Source organism: Struthio camelus, chromosome 3 (assembly GCF_040807025.1).
Source record: "Struthio camelus isolate bStrCam1 chromosome 3, bStrCam1.hap1, whole genome shotgun sequence".
NCBI classification, from domain to species: Eukaryota; Metazoa; Chordata; class Aves; order Struthioniformes; family Struthionidae; genus Struthio; species Struthio camelus.
Genome location: NC_090944.1, coordinates 70571108 through 70596198, shown reverse-complemented (window position 1 = coordinate 70596198; position 25091 = coordinate 70571108). Strand labels below are relative to the sequence as shown.

The window sequence follows — 25091 nt, the reverse complement described above, 5'->3', positions numbered from 1 at the left end:
GAATAGAAAAATAGATGGACTATACCCAGGACTATACTACCAATTCAAACCTAGTACAAAGGCAGTGAGTCTGACCGCTCTAGCCCTTGTGGACGGTGCAGTGCTATAGCTGCAGTTCCTAGGTGCAGAGGAGGTTGTCCCTGCATCAAAGAGGCTGCCTGTCCTCTGGCAGTCCCTGGCTGGGAGAATGTGACCTTGGAGCTACTGGCGGCTGGACTTAAGACAGAGCAGCCCTGAGGCTGCTCAGTTACCTTGTGTCCTTGCTTGTCCCTGCCACTTCCTGATTTGTATAATGATAGTTTATACATTAAGAAAATCGTTTTCCTATATGAAAGGTTAAAACAAGCAAAGAGTTATCTGTTGTGATTCAGTGAAATGGACAATGCGCAAAGGAAATGAATGGAAGAAAAGGATTTTTTTCTTTGTTTTTCTTATCTTCATACTGTGTTTGAATCATAGCAGTCTTAAAGTGATCTCTCATCAGAGCAAGAAATTGTATGTGGCAGACAGCAACCACAATCCCCCTCAAACTGTAAAGTTTTCAAAGTGCAGAACTTTCTAATTAATTGACCAATTTATTCTTAATATTTTACAAAAAACTCTAGCCTGAATACGGAACGCTATTGTTTAATATTAACATGGTGTATAGAAATACAAGAACCTTAAAGCTATCCTATAGAAACATGTTTTGTTTTACACTTTCAGTGTTTTACAGTTATCCACATGGCTTGTTACAGTAACTGTATCTAACCACAAATGAAGCCTCGCTCCCGCAAACAAAACAAAACAAAGAAAAAAGAAGAAAAAGAAAAGAGCGTGAAACAGTCACCTTATTCATGCGAGCGCTCACACTGAAATCAATGGGGAAACGCTGAAGACAGAGGGGCCCGAGCAGCGGCGGGCGCTGCCTGCCGCGGGGACAGCGTCTCGGCCGGGCCTGGGAAGCGGCCGTCAGGGGAAAAAAAAAGTGTGTGTGTGTGTGTGTGTATTTTTTTATATATATGTGTGTGTGTGTGTGGGTATGTGTGTATATATATTTCTTTTTTGGGCGGGGGAGGGGGGTTGTGAGCTAACCTCACAGGGCTCATCTTTGCCGGGCGGCAGGGGAAGCCTGTGCCGCGCAGCCCTGCCGGCACCGCGGACCCCGGCGGCGGCGGCCGCTGCTCCCCCCGCCCGCGGGGCCCGGGAGAGCCGGTGCGGCGCAAAGCGGCGGGGCGCGCCGCCAGGGGAAGGGGAAACTGCCTTTCCCGGAAGCGCCGCCGGCGGGTGGCTGGCTGGCTGGCTGGCTGGCAGCGGCCACCCGCGCCCACGGGCTGTGGCCCCAGCCGGCGGCGGCCGCGCTCGCCCGCGCCGCGGGAGGCAGTGGGAGGCGGCGGCGCAGGGAGCGCGGCCGCCGCTCGGCTCTGCCCCACTCCGCGCCCGGCGGGAGGTGGCGGCCGCGCTGCGGCCTCGCCGCCCCCCTGCGCGCCGGCGCCCTCGGGAACTATGCGGCCGCGCACACCATGAGCTGGCTGTCCGGCTCCCGCGGCGTCGTGCTGACGGCCTACCACCCCAGCGGCGACCCCGGCGGGTGAGTGGCGGCGGGCGCGGGGCGGCCCCGGCGGCAGGTGCGGCGCTGCCGCCCTCTCTGCCGCGGAGAGGACACGGAGCGGGCGCAGCGCGAAGCTCTTCCACGGACCCCTCAGTTCCCTAGCAAGTTTTCTCCCTCTTTGCACTTTCTTCCCCCCCGTTTTTCCAAATAACTTTTTTCTCTCCCCCCTCCCCCCCGCCGCCCCTATCCCTCCGTGACTTCCGCGCTTCGTGAGAACCCAGGGCGTTGTGCAGGTGTACTGCAGTGCCAGCAGCAAGCGCCCGCTGTTTTCACGGTGTCTGTGGTTGTAAACGGTAGCGTGCGCGCTGAAGTGGGTTGTGGGCGTTGTAACGCAACTCGTTCTCGCCTGGACGTTTTGAGGCTTAGAGTGTGGAGGGTCTGTAGGGTGCAGGATGGGGGCTGCCGGGCGGCTGCAGAGCACTGCCCTGGCAGTTTCTAGGAGCTGTTTGTGGGATACGCTGCACAGATTTTCACATGACCCCTTTGCACGTTACTGCTCTGTTCTTTGCGTTATTTTTATTATTAACGTGATGAGCTTAAAGATGGTGTGGGTAAGGACAAGATAAACTTTTGTAAAGATTTATCTTTTTGTTTAAACGGCAAAAAGTGGTGACTAGCCAGCCTGAAGGCTAAGGACCTGCTCGTGCCTCACAATGAGTGTTTAATACAGGCAGAAGCATTGCAGGCTTTTCCATAGCAGTACCCAGAGTGACTGCGTGGAAAGGAGTTCTGTCGTTATTGCCCATTCAGTCTTGTCTCTTCCTTGCTGGAACCGTCAACAAAGGTCCCATTGAAAAGGATGTGACTTTTATTAATGCTGAGAGGCCAGCTGAAGCAAGAAAGGTATTGAAACTGGCATGTCACTTAATGCATGCATAGGAAGAACATTTCTGATAAAAGAAATAGCAGTCTGAGGGAGAGGAAAAAAAAAGAAAGTACTGTATGTCACTCTGAACAAAAGATAATTGATGCACCGCAATATGTCACACCAACGGTCAGTCCACGGTAAAGGCAAGAGCCGAACTGAGAAATACAGCCTATCCAGTGTTTGAAGTACAAACCCTCTTGTTGAAGAGCTGCCTTCCTCATAATTAATGTTGGTAATCAGTTCTGCTTTAACTCCTGCTGTCGTTGTAGCTATGTATGTAAGGGCGCTGCAGGTCCATTTGTTTACTAGTATATGTAAAATATGTGCATTTCTGCAAGGAAATGACAAAATCCACCACCTTCTCTATTTTTGTTTGTGGTGATTTTTTCTAATCTCAGGTTTCTCATACCTCTCCTCAAATTTATCGCTCAGGAAGGACAGGGTGAAAAACACTTCCCCTGTTCCTTGGGATAGTCCCTGAATAAGGATCTGTGTTTCTATAAACTTTGTCAGGACTGGTTCCCTCTTTCTATGCAGGGCTGACTAGATGCATGATTATGTTGAGCTGCCGTTACTTTTAGCCCACGGAGGCCCGGGATGAGTGAAGGCAGTCTTGGGGACCCGCTCCGTAACGTGGAAACTGCTCTCTTGTGCTACCACAACAGTGTTAGGAGAAGTGATCTCATGAGGTTCCCACTAATCTGCAGCTGCTTCTGGAGGCTGCCTCCTGGGTTAAGTGAGATATTACCATATAAGTAGCAATGATCCTTCAGGAATTGTTCTGATGTGGAACAATCCCTGTGGGATTCAAGGAGTATATGTGATAAAATGTAAAGGAGCAATCTCCTTTTCTTAAATATGCCACAGAAGTGTGTATGTTAGAGGTATATAGAACAGGGGGTTCTCACATTTAGCTTGCTTGAGTTCTACCACTGGCCCTGTTGTGGCTTTCCAGTCCATGTTACAGTTGCCGTTTTGTTCTCTAAGCTAAGGTCCTAAAGGACAACTTTCCACCTTTCTGCTGTTCCATTCTAAATTTGGACCTTAGTCCTAAGCCTCCCATCTTCATTAACTAGGATCTCAAATCTGTGGTTCTTATGCTTCTGCTTCCACCCATCCTATATCCCCAGTCTTTTCCCACTTCACTTCTGAAATGAAAGACATTTGGAATTTTATTTTCATGGGGTTGGGGGGGGCAATTATTTGTAATTTTGCATTTTTTTTCCCCAGAAAAGCTTTTCTGAAAGTTCTGAATGTTTTGTGGGAAGTTTTTTCCATTTTTTTGATCATTTCCATTCTACATCAACATTCTCAAGATGTGTGGAACTATGTGATAATAATAAAGGAAACTCCCAAAGCCATATCATTCTGAAATATTTTGTGGAAGTAAGTTCTTCCATTATGCACTGCACGGTATGTAAGTGTACCAGTTCCTGTGTCCACATTCTGTTTTACTACTGGTGTGGAATTGTAACCATTTTTTCCTCTTTTTAAAAAGAGCAAAACAAAAACAACAAAAGCTTCATTGCCTCTAAGTTAGCATCCATCTACTTATTTGAAGATTCTTCAATTTCTAGCAGGGATCAAAATATTAGGAAGATTAAGAGTTAAATTATGTTAAATTATTTTTCTAAAGGCATTCAAAAAAATAAGTGTTAGAGATTCCATTGTCTTCTGAGGATTGGAGATAGATCTCCTACATGGGGCAGATGTCCTGGAAAAAGCAATACATTGACTGTACTCCAAATGCAGTGGCATCCTAGGGAAGGGCTGTACTTCCTAACCATTTTTTTCTTCAGGAAATCTTAAGAGAAGACATATAAGAGAAATGTTGCTTCAGAATTTTACTGATCTGACAGGTAAATAATTGTCCAGATGTTCTACACTTCTTTTTTGGTCCTTTAAAAGCAGGCTGAGCCAGTGAAATAGTTTTATAAATTTTATAAATTGGTTGTGGGAAACTTCTGTAGTATACCTATGCTTTTATCTAAGAACTTTTTAAGAGAAATCACAAAGGCAGATTACCTAGTATCAAGCAGAATTTTAATAGCTTTTTCCCCCATATTGCATAATTGTTCTCATGTCCCAGCTTTAACCCATTAGATCCACTATTGCTTTATTGACTCTCTAGCTACTTGTATTTTGGTGTCATCTCCTTTTCTTTATGATGTCCAGGTACAAGCTTGTACATCGTCTCTTGTTTTTCCTACAGAACCATTTGTAGTTTATATGGGCTGCAATAAGCAAGAATGAATCGATTTTTGGTCCAACACCCTGTTTCAGCAGCCCGTAATAGGTGTGCAGCCCTCATGAACACGCAACGTGAAATTCACGTGCTTAAGCATAGATGTTCAGTTCCATTTGGATTCCTTGCTGGGGATTTTGCACCTGTCTGCTGCGACAGAAAGGACTGCAGGTCCTTTGCCAGCCGTATTTTGTCATATTTGCCAGCCACATGTAGGCATTTCAAGTAATGACAGGCTTTTCATATGGTGGCATGTGCCTGCTTTTAGGCAGCTGAGTCTCATCCAGAGAGTCCTCTACAGGACTATTCCTGTACAAGAGTGAATGTATAAATATATACAAATATATATATTTAAGACAAAGCTAAGGCCAAATCAGGAGTGTTCAATGAATAGGAAATAGGACATAGCAAAACTGCAAGCAACTGAATGCATGCAAAATTAACTGCGTGCGTGCCAGTGCACTAGGAAAATAAAATTCTGTTCCGCAGCGTTTTCAAGATCCAAGCCTAAAATCCAAACTCAGTAATAGATAAATGATTTTAAAAGTTGTGGCCGTAGATGGTTGACTGTTTTTCTCTCCTCCTTACCTTCCGTCTCACCTGGGAGGCTGCCATTCTGTGCTGTCTCTCTCTTCCTGCTCCAAGTGGTCATGTGAGTCAGCCTCTCCCTATATCTGTTTCCAGTGAGTCACTCTACTTGCTCACCAGCAGCCAGCGCATGCACTTCATGTGCACCGCTTAAACTCACGCGGAGGAAAACCGGTTTGAGTTTCAAAGCTTTGCAAGCCGATGCCTTTTTAACATCATGCACTCCCTGTAAGTCTTCATATTGCTAATGGCTTCCTAAGAAGAACTCACACATTTCATAAAGACCAAAATATGGTTCTGCTCAGAGGCCATGTGGTTAGGCTCCCCCTCGCTTGCTCTGCCCTGTTGAAATTTTGCCCTGGTTAGCTGATATGCACTTGCAAAATGAGAACAAGAAGTTTGGTTTCCCTTAGGTGGAACTAAAACCCAATCCAGTTCTAGGAAAAGTGCTGTAACCTTTAGCTACTGTAAAAGAGAAGACTGTCACTTCCTCAAGCCTTTTGAGTGACACTTGCTGGCTAGGGCCTGCTGTCCCTGGGTCCCCTGTCCTACCTCATTACTGACTCGCCATGAAATGTCAACTGAATCTTGGAGATGTCCTTTGTCTGTAGATTACTGTATCAGTCTGCTTAAAACAAAATATTTATTTTTATGTAGCTTTGTAAATATCGGCCTTGCTAATTCACGGCAGTAGGATTTGTGGTCACTGTGGGAATGGATGACAAGGAAGGGGCACAAAATCCTTGGTGTTTTCTACAGACAGCTAAACTCCGTCCTTACTCACTCACTATTTGGTCTCTCTGAGAAAGACATTAGAAGATAGAAGTCCTTTGAGCTTCGAACATGACAGACTTTCACATAGTGAGTTAGCCACATATATATATGTGTGTGTATATGTACATATATATGCCAAAAAATACATATATATATATATATATAAATGTTGACCATAATAGACAATACAAATCACATACACAAGAGGAATTTATTCTTTCATTACCAAAATTATCTACCTCATTCATTGTTCAAATATTTACTCAGTTTGATCTGGAGATTTAATAGTTTGTATCCCAAGTCAAGAAAAAGTGCAATAGTAAGCATGAATTCAGGCCTTTTCTCAAGGGCAGTGTTCATTTTCCTTCCTTCAGGGAGAAAAGCTCTCATTCCTCTCCCCCTCCTTTTTTCCCAGCAATGACTCACTCTTTGCATTGAAATCCAGTGAAATCCAGTATGAAGGACCAAAGCCCTGTGAGGGATACGTGTAATGCCCAGTGTTCAAACAGCAAATAAGCTGATTATTATAACTGACTTAAGCTGGAGGACCCTTTTGCAATTTCTTGCAATCTGCTAATACGGGACGGAGTTCAGATTTTCCGTATTATCACAAAATTTATTGTCTCTAACCCCTGTAATCTGTCTTTCACGATGCCTTACAGATGGCTCAGCGCAGTACCTTCCATGCATTGTTTTTTTTTTTTTTTTTGCAGAACAGAGATCTATCACACCACAGCTGACTTTACAAATCACAGCAATCTTTTACCTGCTAGGTTTACAGGTTCTACATGAGCACAGTCTTCATCTAAACGCATCAAAAAATCTTTGCTGCTTTGGTTTGCCTGGTAATTTGTACAGTGTTTATTGTCTGATGCAGACCAACATTCTCAGATAGAGCTCATAGGCAACAATGCACTAAGTCACTCTATTTAGAGTTGCTTTTCTTTTGTGCTTGGTGAGTATATAAATACGTAGTGTACTGCAGACACTTACCTTATTGGTCAGTTACCAGTGTATTAATCCCAATAACTTGGTCTACAGACAACAAGATGTGGAAGCCCACCATTTCCTGCTCCCTTGATTCCAGATTCCCACCTTCCTTGGGTTCCCGCTTTGCCAGTTTGCATGTGATTTCTTCTTTGAATTTATCTGGCTTTTGCCTTTGGTTCTTGCTATATCTTTCTAATAGATTAGAAAGTCCTCCCAGTGCCTGTTAACCTATTGTTAAGTTACTACTCAATTTTATTTTACTGAACTGAACAAATAATTCTCTTTAAGTCTTGCTTTCTCCAGTCTAAAAACAGTTTTTGTTGCTCTTTTCTTCAGTCTCTCCCATTTTCAGCGTCCCTCTCATTTGCCCTGCTCCTTATCCTGTCCTCCCCGTGAGCCTGAATTACATGCAGTTCTTTGGTGTCAGTCTCATGAGCATCACCTACACATGTAAAATCATGTGCTCCTTGCTGCTATTTACCATCTCATCAAATTGTATATATCACAGTCACGTTGTCTTGTTTTGCTAAATGTCCTGGTGGGACATGCTTTGAGTTGCATGTCCTTTCTGAGTCCTAGATTTGCTGAAGCTCTCCTTTATCAATGCAGTCTTCCATTATGTGGACATGGTCACTGCTCTTTGCTCTGACACTCACTTAGTATCTGTCAGGATTATAAACCAACATGATTTCAACAAGCCCAGTTGATTAAGCGACCTGCATCATTCATCATCATAGATACAGATGTGATTTAATGCTGTTTGCAGTCAGTGAAAGTAGTCCATTCAGCTCTGCCCTGGATCAGGCCCTTAGATAGATGTAAAATGAGAATAACTGTGCTGAGTCAGTGGAACTGCATAGCATAGGAGGGGAAAATCAGGGCCCTCTGAATATAGGCTTTCTTTTTTGTTTTAATGACATAAAGAGAAAGAGATGTCATGCTTGTCTAGCTATATGTGGAGCATAAAAGCCTTTTGAACATTTTAATTAAGGGCTTTCCCTTTTTTCCCAAGTGTGTGCATAGCCAGATAGTACAGAACATAGTACAGTATGTTACTAGATGTGCTATTGTAAGCACGTAGACTTGATTCAAAAGTAGAATGTAACTAAGCTTCTGATGAGGAAAGAGCCGGAGGAGCCTTGTAAATCTGAACTTTTATGTTAGCTCTGAATGTGATGTGACAGGAATACTTTTATTTATATCTATAAGTTATTTTTATTTGAAGAGCAGAATTGTTGAACTTGTTTTCAAATAAGCCTAATGGCATTTTCAATCTGCTTATATTGGCATTCAATTAAAAAACATTAATTAACTATTACTGCCAGTATTTTACTCTTGGTTTGTGACTGTTGCTAGAGGTTGCAGCTGAAAGCTGTAAGGCTAGGCTATTCATAGGTGCTCCAGAAACATTTGCAGTGTGAGAACCCTGCTCTATAATTAATGTTTTTTTACTGGAGTTACTGAGTATGTGCCTTCACTTTTTTCCTCTTAAGAATCGGAATACTACAACTGAACTGAGCCCATAGTTACAGTAACTGATACAGAGGAGTTCCTGCTGTGAGTGGCGTTGTAGATTCCTATTATGTATGGGTCACTGATTATTGCTCCAGACTCCTCAGTTAATGAACTTGGCCAGAGAAAGAAAAATTCCACCCTAGTAATTTTTCAGTATTTCCAACATGACAATGGCCTATTTTGTGCAAGCTGCTTGTTTTTAATGAACCTGTCTCTGCCTTGGAATCTTGATCTCAAAATAATCATATTCAGGCAGGGTATTTAAATATCTAGCCAAAGAAGCAGGAAAATAAATAGTTTTTTTTTTTTTTTTAAAGAATTTGGAAGTATAAGAATAAGTAGACCTAGTTTATAAAGATTTGCTAAAGTACAGTTTTTAACCTTCATTTTTTAGGGCATAGTTTTGATCAAAGCCCAGGTACCATAATGGGATGATCACATAAAGATCCCTACCCCCAAACCCCACAAAAGGCGAAGCTATGAACTTGTTCTTTGTATGAACTTGTTCTTTGATCATTGCTTTGTGCCAAACTGTCTTGTATTAGTGCAGAGTAAAAGTGGGCACAGGACAGCTACTTCCCTGGTCATAGCTTTCCATGAGGATAACCTATTCAGTAGATCCCTTCATTCTGTGAGTGCTTCTACATCCTGCCCTTCCTTCTGCACCATCTCGACCCCATTAGTCTTGAAGTGTTTGCATGAGAACTTCAGGGATTTTGCCTGACTTTTTCTACAACGTTCTTCTTTTCTAGGGAGGCCTCTTAAGGCAAAAGGTGAGAAATGTGTAAAAATGTATCAGAATATTTGCTTTGTAGTGGCCACAGGTTTCTTCTGGAGGACTTGGGGGTTTGGGGGTGAAGTATTTGAGGAGAAACAAGATGAATGTTTCCAGTATGTTTAGAAATATGATTGAAGCCATCCCATACATGAGAAGGCAACAAAGTAAGAGTAACGCTGTCTTCAGCAAGTAAGTAAATCTCTTGTCATGTGTACTTGGTGCAAAACTGCAGCAAAATGATATGTTTTGCTTGATTTAACATCAGTCTAAGTCTTTAGTTTACAGCTCCTCAAGACCTCTTCCTGTCCACTAGTCCTTAAATCACCCAGACAACTTTCATTCTGACTTGGGGAAGTCAAATATTTTGACTTCACTTCCCCATCTGAAAACAGGGAGAATGCTTAACAGATTATGTGAGAATTTTTTTCCAAATGTTTAGTGATACAGCATTTAGTGAAGTACCTTGTTTGTTTAATTCTTATTCTTTTTAATCAGTTGATTATTTTTAGCTGATATCTATGTAATTGTCAGAACAACAGTTGGCTAGAATCAAGGTTACTGTTGAAATATTCCCTTTCTCAGAAAGTCTCTGCCTTTAATAAAATACAACATCAAAGTCTGGGAGCATACCGTATCAAGATGTAAGTGGGAGCTTTGCCGTTGGTTTAGGAGAATGCAAGGTTAGGCTCTGACTGTACAAATAAGCAGGAAGTTCTTGCATGCTCTTAATGGCCCAAGAAGTCATATAACTGTGATTATAGCCATAGTTATAAGTCTGTGATCCTAGGTACAAGCTACGGAGCTTAGAGCAATAACCAAAAGCCTCTACTACAGAACAGCCAGGAAGCAATGGTAAATGCTGTCATATATACAGCCATTATTTACCTGCAGGTCGCAGTGGGAGACCAGACCTATGCTTGCCATGGGCCAATGGAAAATGCTTTCTCTCTCAGCAATGGGTAAGAGGATGATAGACCTAACAACATCTGTAGTGTGGCTTCTGGGTCACAGCTTGATTTCCTTTGCTGGAAACAGATAAGGGAAAGCCAGTAACAGCATTATCATTGTGCGAAAAGTCATTCCCATCCTTACCACTCAGGGAGGGTGGGTGGTTGGGTCCTACTAAACTAGTTTGGCTGGCTTGGCTGTGCCACCTTCTCCGGAGAAGCCTGTGTTCCAGGTAGACTTGAGGAATATCCTTTTTATTTTGTTGAAAGTGTTATCTCAAGAGAGATATGCCACATTATTTTCCTGATTTTTTTTTTTTGTTTTCATCACAGAATGTCTCTTAGGGCTTGTCTTCAACCAGCATAAGTTTTGTTGTATAGTGACAGTGGATGCAAGTCATGGCCATATTAAGTTGAATGTGGGCTGAAATGAGTATGGACTTTGCTGAAAGTGGAGTTCCTTTCCAAGACCCACATACACATTCCTGATATTTTCTTAGCTGGTTGAGGTAGGCTGAGCTGTATCAAAAAAAATCCATCTGAAAACAATATTTTTTGCAAGTGTGGTTTTCGGACAGATTGATTCCTTAATCTCGCTCAGCAAGTGACTACACCAGTGACAGTGCTGACAAAAGGGGAGTGATGGAAACCCCCCAAGAAAGGGAGGATTTGACAGAACCCTACAGCAGCAGCCTCCATTTATGTCAGCCTAACGTGTTCCTTCTGAGGCTGCGATTTGACGAGGTCACTCAGTTTTATAAGTCCTAGTGATAGCTACGGCCACATCATGTAAAGGGCTGACTCTGTATAATTTGACTCTGTCAGTTCAGATTTCTTAAAAATTATTTGATGGCTTAACTTTGTAGTGGCAGGTTTTTATTCAGTTCAGGTATAGTTTGTCCTTTTGCAGCCACTCTGAAGCTAGCGTAAACTTAAACTCTGGCTAATTTAGTCCTGACTCATAGTGTTCAGTAGTTCAGTAATGTGCATGTCTTCTAACCTGCAAAAGGCACGTTGCAATGTGAGGAATGATGCTTGGGATCCAGTTTCATTACTTGGTGGGAAATACTGTGGAACATCTGCATTCTCCTTACCGAATTGTGAGTAAGCTGCTTTTGGTCTCATAATGTACCATTTTTGCAGCAGTGAATTAAAAAAAAAAAAAAGTGACACAAAGATACCAAATGGAGAACTATAGCTCTTATTGCTGTGTTCAGGTGCTAAGCATGCAAATCTGCCATGGCTGCAAAGCTGCTGCATGGGACAGCTGGCTGAGGGCGGTCAGAAAGTTCATGCTTAAATGTACAACAGCCAGTGCAAGGAGCCAATTTTGTGATCAAAGCAGCTTGTGATGCACACCTGATGCAGTCCAGAGGACTGAACGCTGCGGGTTATAAAGGTGGATATGGACTGCAGCTCTATGGTAGTTAAGCACTGGCAGGGAGGCTGCCTTGGCAGGGTTGAAGTAGGAGGTGATGGTCATACATATAGGATGGAAAGCTCAGTGGCAGCTGGTGACTGGTAACCAGTTGGGCTCTGGAAGAATCAATGATGTAGGTTACTGCTGTCAAAGGGAGCAAGTTTGTAAAGCTTTTCCACAAGATAGCATGGCTAGTTTTGACGAACAGAGAAATTCTGTGAAATAGGCACTGATGATTTGATAGAGCGTTGATGGGTCCTGTTTCCATTCTGTGCCGCTTCCTTTACCTAGTCTACAATTAAGTTGTATGTAAAAAGCTATGCAGCTTATTGGATGACAAAAGGTGATGTTCTGACAAAATCAGATCCCCACAGTACTTTTTACTGTTCCATTTCTAAGTCATTGCCATATTTGATAGTATGTCAGGACAGCCATTTTATTACATGCAGAAGAGCAAATATGCAGAACACAATGGAGATTTAGCATCTTTCAAAAGCATATGTTTTTTTTTAAACACAGTGAGCAGTGCTTCACAAAAAGAGACAAAAGCCCAACTTTGATTGCCACGCTCTGTAATGAAATAAATTAAAGTACAACTTCTAAATTATAGTAATCGGTTGATAAGCTTTTGAAAGCTTACTGGGTTACACTGTGTTTAAACACACCTTTCTTTGCTCTGAACTTTACACCAGAGAGATCTCTTTAACTTCACGGTGCACAGGGTACTACCCTCAAAGCAATATCATGAATGAGAACTGTAATCAAAATAAATCATATGATTTACTATATAAAACAGAACCAAGCTGTGCTTTCATCTCAGTAATCTTTTCTTTTGTAAGAGTAAAGAGGCTAAGACCTTAAATGTATAAGATATTTTACATATCTTGTATAGGTCATTAAAAATATTAGTACTAATTACAATGCCTAAGCATCAGTCCAGTGACCTGAATTCTTTCTGCCTTCTCCTTTCGGAGAAGGATATTCACGCTATGGTACTTGTTGCTCTTTGAGGTGAAAGCTAAGACAAATACTATGTTTGTTTGAATTTCTTACTATGGATGATGTGTACAACAACAAACCAAAGCATATATTTTTTTTCCTGGTAAGTAGGGAGGGCTAATCAACGTTTATGAGGATTTCACTAAACACAAACCTCAGTATAGATTGTTACAATTTCTTTTAAGCAATTTCATGTTAAATAAATATATATTTTTAATGTCTGAAATACAGATTAGGTGAAAATTCAGTTTTTGTTGTATGCTTTTGGAAAAGTTGCAAGGTGAGGTATAGTTACTTAGCAGTGTAAAAAAAAAAAAAAAAAAAAAAAAAAGCCTTCAGTCAGTGCATCTTAGTGGGAAGGGAGGCCAAAGACTAATTCAGAATAAGCAACTCTATATGATAGTCTTTTCAAACCATTCTGATGGTGTGCTGTGATCTAAGGTGTGTACATAAAATTTTGTAGGACCCTGGAGCCACTCTCTTAACGCGATTTTCCTAACTGGGAGTTCACTCTCCTATGAATGCTGGGATTCCTCCCCCACAACTAGGTTAGCAGGGTGCCCTTAGTGGTAGTTTTTTTTCAGGCACTTCTCCCCCATCTCCCTGTCTTGCAGTAGACCCACATCTCTAAGCTAGCACCAAGCTGGGCCTGTTTGTCTGATGGATAGGTATGTCCTCAGTACAGCAGATTAATTTGGTGAGCCTAGGCTGAGAAAGCCTTTCCTTTAACTGAGCTTGTGTTTTGGGGTTCTTTTCGGTTGGTTGGTTGTTTTTTCCCCCACTTGTGGTATGGGGTTGACACAGGTATAAAACTTCCGATTTTGGACAAGATTGGTGGCTTCTGTACCATGCTCCCATTATATTAGTCTCCCGGGGGTTTTGAACCCCTGTTTCCTTTATGCTCTCCTAGTCTTGTTGCATGGATATTTTCACATAAAAAAATAAAATTCAGCTTTTATCCAAAAGGGCTTCAGCTCATTAGAGGATGTTTCTGCAAGTAGATTACCTTGCTGAAGTCACTGGTAGGAGATATTCTTCATAAACAGAAGAATTGAGGTCACATCTGAGTGTGCTAATACGTTCAATTTTCATTTTATTTGCAGTCTTCCTCATAGGTAAGGGTATAAATAATCTTAGTGCCTCTATGTACAAACATTTTAAAGTGGGTTAATTGGTAAATATTGTTTTTTACAGTGAATACTGTCTTCTCACAAAATATCTTTGTAAACAGCTATAGTGGTAATTAAGTTTTCTGGCTTGGAACACTAAGTTTTTGGTAAGCAGTGTTGCTCTAGATAACAATTTTTGATACAAAAATCTGTCATTAGGCTACTGTAGATCTCTTTCTACAGTTCTGATTTCCTTTAATTGTGACTAGAATTTCTTCTCTGTTTTGATGGATTTCTCTCTTCCCGTTCTACAATATATATATTGAGTTAGTATATTTGCTTATATATGAATAAATGGTCTGGAATTCTATGGGATTTTGATTTTTGTTTCCTTTAGTGTGAAGTTTTCATCCCACGTTGAGCATACAGCTGTTTTGTACATATGCGTGTTAACCTCTTAAATTTTGTTTTATTTTCCTTTCATTTTGTTTTATTTAACTTGCAGATGAGGATTGGGAGGTAGAAGCTTTTTAGTACAATATATGACGTCATCTGTTAATGAATATATCTGATTCAACACAGGAAATGCGGGACTCATGCTCAGAACAGTGTAGAACTGCTTAAAAGCTATTAACATTGAAGAAGTTTGCTGGCGAAGTCCATCAGATATCCCAGAATATTATGATCTTTGCAAAAAAACTCTGTTCTTCTGAATGTTTGGAAAGTTGGAAGTCTAGAAATGAAAAGTAACCAGACAATTTCTCATTTTACACACCATTGTTCCAATAATTGTAAAGCCTATTCAGCTGTCCCTTTCATCTGAAACTTCCTAGGTGATTAGCATCTCATTTCCCATTCAAGTAACTTACTCCATTGTATCACCACACCGTTGATATGAGAATTTAATCTGTTCCTATTTAAGGCTGAAATTTTCTCACTTTTATAGGGCTCTGGAATTGCTGAACATGTTTGTTCTTATTCTTATCCCAGGTTTTATTTTTTAGATGCATCCCTTGTTTTTGAATAAAAAGATACTTTTGTGCTAATACATTCTTTATATCACTGCTGAATTGTTTTCTATTCGGTTTTAAAACCTTTTTCTCACTTATCTGTGGCTTAAATTGTATTAAGAGGCTTCTTAAATCTGATGAAATTTATCTGAGTCAAAATACTAGCACGAAATTCGATATTTTGGTTTAGGGTGGAAAAAAAAAAAACGGTAGCCTAACATCATAAGACGATTTTGAAAGTAGGAGCAACACTTTTGAAACTTGTAATAACCAGCGGGTGAATTGTAGCATTTTAAAGCTTTAATTTTTAACTTTCACTATCTTACTTTTGTGCTGTGGCTTGTCCTGAGCCAGCCGGAGATGATACTTTGTCCCATTTCAGGCTGCCGCGGTCACCAGAAGCAACTGCTAGTACTTTAAACAAGGAAATGACTTGCAATAATGCCTATAATGCATGAAGTATTTTTACCATACGCAGCAGTACCTCTATGTAATTACTAGAGCACATATTCTGTTGACAGCACAGGCCTTTTCCAAGCTTCCCATTCAGTAGTAAGCTGAACTATATTTTTGCTGCGGACAGGGCCTTGGAAATACCTGAATATATTTACATGCAGGTGATTGATTGTTTTACTGCCTGTAAATGATGGTGGTTTTCTTCTCTTCTCGGCACATTGGTGCTCTCTTGCACAGGCACCGTGCATGAGACTTCCATGAGAGTTAATAAACAGTGCGAGGAGTGGGCTGCAGTAGTAGGAATAAAGAGAGAGAAAATCGCCAGTGAATCAAAAGGCCCTTTTAAGGGGGGATAGCTGAACTCTACAGAAAGCTTAAAATACTGCAATCAGAATTCACTCAGTAGCATTTTTTATAACTAAGTCAAAGACAATATAGAATCCATCTTGCCCTTTTATAGCTTTTTCAGTCCTAAAAAAGGAGCCCCCCACATTGTTACTATGATGAAGTAGAATTCAGAATGAAATGGAGATGAAAGAGAATCTGGCATACTCTTGTTGACTTTGAAATGTAATCAAAATACTTAAGCAAAATTGTCAGACTTTTTGTTTCTTTAAGCAGCACCTAATAAATTCCCACACCCTTTTGTGGGAGTGAGCTTAACTGTTTGAGCTGAGCGAGGAACAGGATGATGCTGAGGTAACTAGTAGGATAACTACTAAGGATGGCGTTTTCATCCATCGTTATTACAATCCACAGCAAACCATGTCCTCAAGAGGAAGGAAGAGGGAAGTTCACCTTCCGTATTTCCCTGCGGGACCTAGAGGAATTACAAGACTTACAGTGTAGAACTGGCTATTGTTCTATGACGGTCAAAGTGTGAAATAGAGTATTTGTATCTCTTGTATCTCCGGCTGGTGTTTGTCATTCATGATGAAGAAATCATTACATCAGAGGCATGCTGCTGAGTTCACTCTTTGGCCCCACCAAACCCCCAGGGGCTAAATGGAGAAAATACTTTGTCTGCACCCACACAGCAGATCCTCAGTGCCTCTAGGAAGCGCCTGGCAGCTCTTATTGTGTACTGAGTGAGTGCCGTAAGGCATAAGCCTGGCAGGGCTCCCTGGTTGTCCTGTCTGCCAGCAGCTCATCTGCCACGCGCAGAGCACTGGGGCATGCCACGGGGCCCTGCCTGCTGCTCTCGTCTCATAGGTATGTGATGGATCTTACTGTACGAGTGTACACATGCTGTTAGTAAATCCATAGGGCCATGTCGTCCCCCAGATGAAGAGCAGGATATTTGTTTATTGATACAGAGGTTGCCTTTGCGGCTGGCCATCGTTAGCTCTGGAGATGCAGAACACAATTTCTCAGGCCTTCATCCTGATCCGAGAGTGCATTGCATTGCTCACTGATAGTGAGTGTCGAACAGTACTGACAGTTTTACCTCAGGAAGTCCACTGTCTCCTTAATAATGGTCTTCAAGCTCTGTGAGTCCATGTGCCATCCAGTCTGCTTCCAGCCGGTTGCCATCTGGGAAGTGTGGGACTGTACTGCTGTGGTGAGGAGTCATGGCACACTTTACTGGGCCAGGCTACTGGTAGGACGTCCGTATCCGTGTAGTGGATGGATAGGCCTAAGGAGGAGGCCTGTGACCCTTTCAACCAGAAGAGGGTATTGTTCTTTTTCTGTTACCAGGGCTCCCTCATGCCTCTTGGTTCGGCTTTTCCAGAAGCACCCGCTCTGCAAGTTTGCCACCCAATTGCTGCTGCTAGATAATGAGGCCTGCTCATCATCTATTGGGCTGAGCTCTCCATTATATTGAGGAAAATTAAATCAAGGAGATGTCGCCAAGGTGCCTACATGTTCTTTTTGCTAGATATATCAAGATCTGTCTGCCACAGTTTGTCTGCCTTGATAGCTTGGAAGAAAGCCAGGGTGGTTGGCACATCCAGCTGTGGCAGGCTCACATATGGGTAACTGCTGAACAGATATGACTCAACTGTACTTTCTGGTTCCCTTAAAGGATTTCATGCAGATGTTTTCCTAAGGACCTCCAGGATTAAATAGCATTAAGGAAAAACTAATGACAGGGCTCAGTCTCAGTCCTGTGTCTCGTTCTGGGAAGTCTTCTGCGGTGTCAAGTTGAATGAGTAGTACAAGGGAAAAAGTAATGCCAAGGGTTTTTTTTGTGTGAGGTAGCTTAGCTGCTCAAAGGGTCATCGTGTTAGACTGGCTTGTGCTGTGTTTGAAGAGGCCTGTGCGTGAGGACAGGGGGATCCGGGGGTCTTGCAGTGTGGTTGTTCAGGAATGCAGATTTAGGCTGCTCCAAGAAGGGTACTCAAAGGATGGGGTCCACCTCTTACTATTACTAAAAAGTGTGGGGTGGCTGTGAGGTATCACCTTTGGTGATATTCCCCCGGGGGCCCTCTGAGGTTGCCCTGGAGTGAAGACAGTGTGAACTGAGAAGAGCCTGAGCCAAAGAACATTACTTGGGCAGTCTTGTGGAACAGTGTGGAGGCAGCGTCTGCGTCTTATCTCATATAAAGCAATATTGTATACACTTGGTAATAAAAAAACCACACTGATTCTCAGAGGGCATTACACAAATCATGGTAACCGATGTACTTAGTTCAGAATGAGTTGTAACGAAACAGCAAAAAAGGGAAGTTGTCTAGAGGGCAAAGTCAATGTAAATAGCTCTAAATTCTGTGTAGTACTTTCCAGATTTTCAAAGAGCAAGGAGATCTGAGCACCTCAGGTAAAGACACACAACAAGGATGGCAGAAGCTGTCAAGTATGCAAACTGGTCTTGCATTTAGGGAACTGAGAATTCAGCAAATAGTATTGTTTAGGTATATGGGTATTTGTCATCTTTGAATGTCTGCTTTCTCCTCTTTAGGTTAAAATGTGTGGTAGATTTTGTGTTATAGAATTTCAACTTCCCTTGCCATTGCTCTGTTGACGTTAATTATAGGTTTTAAATCCTTTTGAAGCTGACAAGTGTATGCTTCCATTTCAGTGTTATGCTATTAGAACTTGTATATTCTTTATAAATATATAATAAGGCTTTGTCCAGGTGCCTTACTTTGGTGAGTGAATTATTCTTTATCCTTTGAGATGAACTGGACTACTCACACAATTAAGTCGACTGCTTACACAATTAAATACTTCTTGTGTCCAAAGAAACTTTTAATATTGCAAGAGCGTGTTTTCAGTGCGGAAAATATTAAGAAGCAGTTTCCTTTAATGCCTCTGGTAGGAGAGGGCTGAACAGTCACCCTGTTAGAACTCAAACGATGCATTTCTCACCCAGCTCAGCCCAGGGACAGTCAATTCCTTCATCACCCCCCGAACATTTCTGGTATGTGCTGGTTCTCCCATGAGGAAATGTGCATTTGAAATTTTTAGGGTTAAGGAAAACTTCAGAGCTAGAATCCCCATGTTCTGCCAGGGCTGGTGAAGCAGTGTGCGGGATGAGGATGGATGGAGCTGTAGGGCTGTGCACCTTTGGAGCTGGGAGCAGACTTGCTGGGTATGATGCAGCTTCTGCTCTGTTTTGCCTCGTGTCTTATTCCCATCCCTGTCTAGATTTGTAAAAGCTCTGTGTACCGGGATCCAGCCCATTCAGTTTCTCCCTCTCTCCTCCTTCCCCTTTCCTCCAGATTTCAGGCTTAGGCCACTGTCATAATATGATGCTTTCAAATTAATTATAATGGAATTTTCATATGTGACTTAATATTGCATGCAGCAAATGTTGTTTTTTTTTTTTTCTGTGTACATATGATACTGTATAAAGACATATGGTATTTATTTGTAGAAGATGCATTTCATAATGTGAAGTACAGCTGTCTAGCTTTGGGAGCTTGGTCCTGTAACTGAAAACCACAGATAGCAATACTTTAGAGTGCATCACATTGCTCTCGTTCTTTTGTACACAGAGTATGAACATATGGCCAAAGAAAATATAAATTTGTATTTATAGAAGCATCTGCATGTGGATTGTACCATATTTCAGGTTTTATGTGGAGCATTGTATTTCATTTTCCTTGATTATTACTGGGGTCTGTAATCATAGCTTCTTAGTGTTATGAGTGAATATGTGCTATTTTTACCTTGTTTATGCAAAGGAACATATCTGAAGTCAAAGTCATGAATTTAACTCTTAGATATATGGGGAAAGTTAAAAAATGGTACAGTGTCATTTTTTGCTTCCTTTAGACCTTTGAAGTTTTTTGCTTGGGCATGCAGTGTAAGAGTTACGATTAATGCTAATGACGCAATCATCTTGAAAGACTAATTGATAGTTAATGTTGTTTTATATAACTGATTGGCATCTTCTGAAATAGGTTGATACCCGCCCCCCCCTTAACCTGTGGTGGTTTGAAACAAATGAGCGGCTGGAGCTCCTAAACCATGCTTCTATGGCATGGCTACTGCCAGCTTCCAAACTTGCACGTTTGTATATTCAAATTGGTAGCTATACATCTGTGTACTTGATTGGTAAGTGAAGTGACATATTTATATAATAAATAATATTTATGCATATAAGAGCCAGTAAAGCTTTGCAGGGAGCTTGGCTGAAAAATCTACACACTTTTATATCTTTCCTGCCAACATTTGGAAAAGAGAGACGGTAGCAAAGGTGGAGAGGGAAGGACTGACTCTGTCATTCTTAATAGCCTCCTGCTTTATAATTTGTCTACTAATGTCTTAAAAACAACCACCAATATGAGGGGGAGAGAAGATATTAACGTAACTTTATTTTATTTTGTGGGGTTCCTGCTGGACCATAGAACCTCTGGAAGCGTTCATTAGTGCATGGTGTAGAACAGAGAGGGCCGTGAACAATTTAGTTGGTACATCCCAGGAACAGATATGTCCTGGGAGTCTTTGCTGAGAAAAAGGAATTTGATAGAAAAAGAGAAGATGCAGTGGCTGAACCTGAATTAAGCCCTGCTTGCCCGTCCCTTTTGGTGTCCTTCAGGTTGGTCTCTCTTAACTTCTCCTTGCCTTCAGGGATGCTTCTTGGCCCCTCAGATGTTTTGCTTCAGTTTCTGCACAGACCAGCATGCGTTGGTATCATTTGTTTGTGGCCTGCCTTGCGTGTGGGTCCCCTTTCAGCTCTTTGGGCAGGCTCCTCTGCTGTCTGCTCGCCGTCTCTTCTCCGCTTTTGTACGAGCGTGTTTACCCGCTTTGTCTTAGTGGTTCTTTGTTGGTGGTTTGTTGGGATAATTAAAACAGTTTCCTTACCGAACGTCTTGAGACTGTGGCATGAATTTCCTTTCCGTGCTGTTTGGGAAGGCTCATACAAATTCTTTTATAATTTATTCTGGATATCAGGATTATATTGTAATAAATTGACTATGTATGCATGCCAATTTCCTTCAAGCATAAACAGAGTTACTGAATTGTGCTGTAGGCCTGATATTTATAACTAACAGGGTTATAAGTCTAACTCAGAGGTTCTTTAACGTGGTAAGAGCTAATGCTTTTAGAGAACTAATTGCTTTTAGAGGCACAAAAGTGACTCCAATATCATTTCATGCCTGTAACTTTACTTTACTAGATGGTCCTGGTATTTGTTGGGATAGCTGAAATAGGGCTTTGCTGGCAGGCTTATTTTTTTCACTGTGAAAAGAAAAATAAATTATTTAAAACATTCCTCTCTGCGCCTCTCAACAATGGAATTACAAGTACTGTATCTATTTCACTTTCCGTTTTATTCTCTTTGATATTTTGTAGAGTCTGAAGTAATCTCACACAGGTTTTGTTCTCTTCTTTGTGAGAAGATTACTTCCAGTGGTTTTCTTACAAGATTACAAACTTGCTTTTTTTAACAAAATGGAGTGTACTTTTAAAATACATATGATACATCTGAATATTTTCCCAATAAGCTGCATGGGAGTTATTGTAGAGAATATATTTTGCATATATTTTGGTAATGATATTAATTGTAGAGAATGAAAAGCATCAGAATTGCAGAGGAAAACATCTGTGTCCATGTGAGAACAGATGATGGGGGAGGCAGTTAGAAGAAATGAGAAAGGCACATAAATGGACTAACGAGCAGAGTGAAAAATACGACAGAAGAGATTCAAGTGGCTCCATTAGTTTCCTTGTTTTCCTAGCTCTGTGCAACAAGTTTTGTTTAAAACAAGAGCTTTAAATATGGTTAGGGTTGTCTGCAAGGGAAATATGCTGAGTGTCTGTTGTGTTTGGGGACTTACTTCTGTTTTCATTCAGTGGGACTCAAGGTTCTGTAATGACTTCCAGCTCTTCTAAAAACGGGCACAAGTTGCTAAGGTACTTATAAAAATGTTGCCAGTTGTGTGACTGTATATATATACAGGTCATGCATTAGGTTCCCTCATCCCTATGTTTTCCTCTCTGGCAGATTTGGCCTTCCCAAGAATAGTGATTTCTCCTCCTAAAAAGTATGCTGTTGAACCAGAAATCTTTATATATGGGCAAAAAATAGGTATATATTTTCAAAGCCTTTGAGAGTCTTCATTCAATCAGTATGAGAATTAAAAAGTATTAGACCTGCACAACCTGGCACGCCATAGTCTGTTTCACCTTGTCAATACTGACGGAAAAACTACTTTATTTTCTTCTGTTACTTACTCTCAGTTTAGCGAACTGTGACAATTTTATTGCAAATCTGATTATATGTGATGTTCTATTTAAAGCCGCAAATCCGAGTGCCGCAAGACTCACCTTTCACTAAAAGAAATAAGCAGACTTCTGTCTCTTATGGTTGCAAAATAAAGCTAAAAGCGTGAAATGAGAATGTTGAACAGCTCAGACACTGGCAGGCAAACAGCCCCCCAAACCAAGAAAACCCAATTAATCCAGTTATTTTGTGGGGGTGGGTTTTATGACTGGAGCTGCGTGGAGAACAGGCTCACTTTTCTTCTGAAACAATCAGGATTGGCACATCAAATAATTTTTTTGCAAATGTTCACAAAGTAAGTGTTAATACACAGATGTTACGTGTGTTACAATGGTGGCACCTTCTCTGATAATAAATTGTTTCACATGTACGTACACAGGGGCCAATGGTCTTGAAACGCATTATATATCACCATTTTAAACAGGATGTGTATGTATATCAGTTTACCATAATTATAATTTATCTAATCAGAAATGGGAAGAAATAGATAGAGTCTAAATGGCTCTGTAGGAAAAAGAGGTCCTATTAAAGGAAAGGTCATGAAATATTTTAATCTTCTTAGATCTGCTGTATATAGTTAGGGCAGCTTAGATTTTGGCATCCTATCTGGAATCTCCCATTTCTGGTGCAGTGGATTAGAGTATTAAGTGTAATATTCTATGTCATTGCCACAACTTCCTTACTGCTTTCTTCAGTGACAGGGATTGGGGAAGAAGGGAGGAAGGTCATCTTCAATAACATAAAAACTCTTTATGTGAGAAATAATGAGGGTATGGCTGGATGTAGCATAGTTAAAGTAATGTATATACACTTTTCAGACTTATAGTCCGGCAGCTGTTTTGCATTTATCATTCACAGAGGTGTTTAAAATGCCAGAGTTTGTGTGTAGGGGTTTGTTGTTGTTGTTAATCTCCAGAGCAGTTTTGAGCAGGTATTAACAGCAGCTGACGGTATTACAAAAAAATCCCATGAGACCTGATTCTCCTTGCTCAGCCCTTTGTGTGCTCATTTAGAAAGCTAGAACTGTTTTACACCCTCTTTGCAATCACCTGGTACTCTCTCTCTGAAAGGAGAGCAGAACTTTGCCTGAATTCCTATGTTATTGCTTTGCTTCTGAATTTACGGAGGATTTGGGCAAGGCTGAGCTTGCAGTTGACATTCAGAACATCCCGTAAGGTCATAACATAACTATAGGAAAAGTCTTAAGTTATGAGAGAACTGTACTACTGGAAATTACTTTTATTTTGTTCTAGTTACTATTATCTTTGCATGCCCTGTGTGACTTTTTTGGCAAGACTGAATCACAGAGAGTTTGCAGTCAGTCATGGAAAGAATAAATAATAGAAAAGGTGGAAAGGGAAGGATGCAGTTGCTGCAACGGATGATGAGTTTTAAGAGCTAGAATGAAATGTAGAAGTAGAAGCTCAATCTAAACCTTCTCTGATACCTTTGGAAAGAAATAAAGCACTTTAAAAGGATGAGAAATACTGCACTGTTCTGGAAACCAAACGTCCAGACTGGCGTCTAGTTAGGAATTACTAAGGGATTCCCTGCTGCTCCTGAAAGCTGGTGATACCAGCTTTTATTTGCCAGGATATTTTAGCTGTCAATGAAATAAAAATAATCTTTTTGATGTGTTAAGCCATACAAAAAGTCAAAGACCCCCCTCCCTCTCTCCTTCCCCCTCCCTCTCTCCTTCCCCCTCCCTCTCTCCTTCCCCCTCCCTCTCTCCTTCCCCCTCCCTCTCTCCTTCCCCCTCCCTCTCTCCTTCCCTTTCAGTCATGTAGTGTCACTACTCTGCCACTTCATGAACACTAAAGCAAAATCAAGTTACTTTTAGAACAACCTGCTTTGACGGGCACATGAGTTATGGCTTGATCGTTTTTAACAGAAGACTTTCAAAGGTGCTCAAAGCTGCACTAATGTGCTGAATACTGTGCAAAGGAATAGGGTGGCAGAAAAAAGATTTCTTAAAGATAAGATTGAAACTGATTCATAAAGAATATTGGTAAAAAATACTCTTGATTTAACCACATCCTTGGAATCAAGGCCTTGCATTATCTTCATGTCTGATCATTTGTACTGTAGCTTTGCCTAGAAGCTGTGAAAGATCAGGATGCCCTCCTAGTAGGCAGCATGGCTATGAGAAGTTCTGTAGTAGCAGGCACTATGAAGATTTTATTTAAAAAAAAAAAAAAAAAAGGGAAAAAGGCCAAGGTGTAACTGATGCACTCGTGAAAGCTAGGTGTTCGTGTGGTACAGCGCAGGGGTTTTAGTGATTGTGTAGCACAGTGTTTCCTGCCTCAAGCCAGGAGTCTCAAGTCTTTTCTGTGCTTTCTCCCAAAACCTTGCTGTCTAAGTGTGTAAGACCAGAGTAGGACACCTACCAAGTTTTATGGAGATCACTTTCCAGGCCACAGTCCCAGGCAGGAATATGCAGCTCAAGCCTGGCAACCACTGTAACCGTTAAATTAGCACTTTCTCCGTTAATTCTGTTGAGAAGTCTTTGCACCTCAGAGCGCTGCTTGGCTTTTTGGATGGTGGGGAGGAATGGGGGAGCATTGCACTTTGGGGCTTTATTTAGCCCCTCACTTCTGTGGCTCAGCTTTTAGGACGAGAAGTGGAACAGGAGACCACGTTATTTCCCTCTCCTTATCTTTTCTTCTTGTTTATTTAGATTTGAAAGAATGTGGGAAGTCTTGTGTTTATATTTAAGAGCACAGTATCCCATGGACGTGATTGCTCGATAAATACACTTCAAAATGGGCTGCAGTCCCTGAAGGCATTTTTTGGTTGTTTAAAGCTAGTTAGCCTTTGTACAAACTTAAAGTGACTTCTGTGAATCACTGTTTTACTTTGTAACTGCTATGTCAACAACATAACTGTTTTGAGAGTGCTGCTCTATTTTTAGCCATAGTGCTGGAGTCTTTCACAAATACACAATAGTGCTTCATTTTATCTGCCTTGCAGTTCATTATTGGGTCCCAATCTTTAAAGCTACGTGGTCCAGTGGTGAAGGACTACAGAGACCTGAGAAGTAATCTCGTTTCTGTCACAGATTTGCTCTCTGAATTTTAACAGCACACTTCACCTGTCTGTCTGGGCCATCTTTTTTTTTTTTTTTT

At 41.3% G+C, this 25091-nt stretch overlaps 1 protein-coding gene across 3 annotated transcripts in view; it reads left to right on the top strand.

Moving 5' to 3' along the window:
- Window positions 1-25091, top strand: part of ARHGAP18 (Rho GTPase activating protein 18) — a 98794-nt gene that overhangs the window by 28350 nt on the left and 45353 nt on the right. Inside the window, exon 1 of one of the 3 annotated variants that reach the window (XM_068938258.1) lies at window positions 1359-1570. The exons of 1 other annotated variant lie outside the window; for it this stretch is intronic. In XM_068938258.1, the coding sequence (XP_068794359.1) occupies window positions 1503-1570 (68 nt within the window). In that variant the 5' untranslated portion in view covers window positions 1359-1502. Of the gene's footprint in view, window positions 1-1358; window positions 1571-18751; window positions 18826-25091 lie in introns of those variants that run through there. One more of the 3 variants, XM_068938259.1, reaches the window with a different exon arrangement.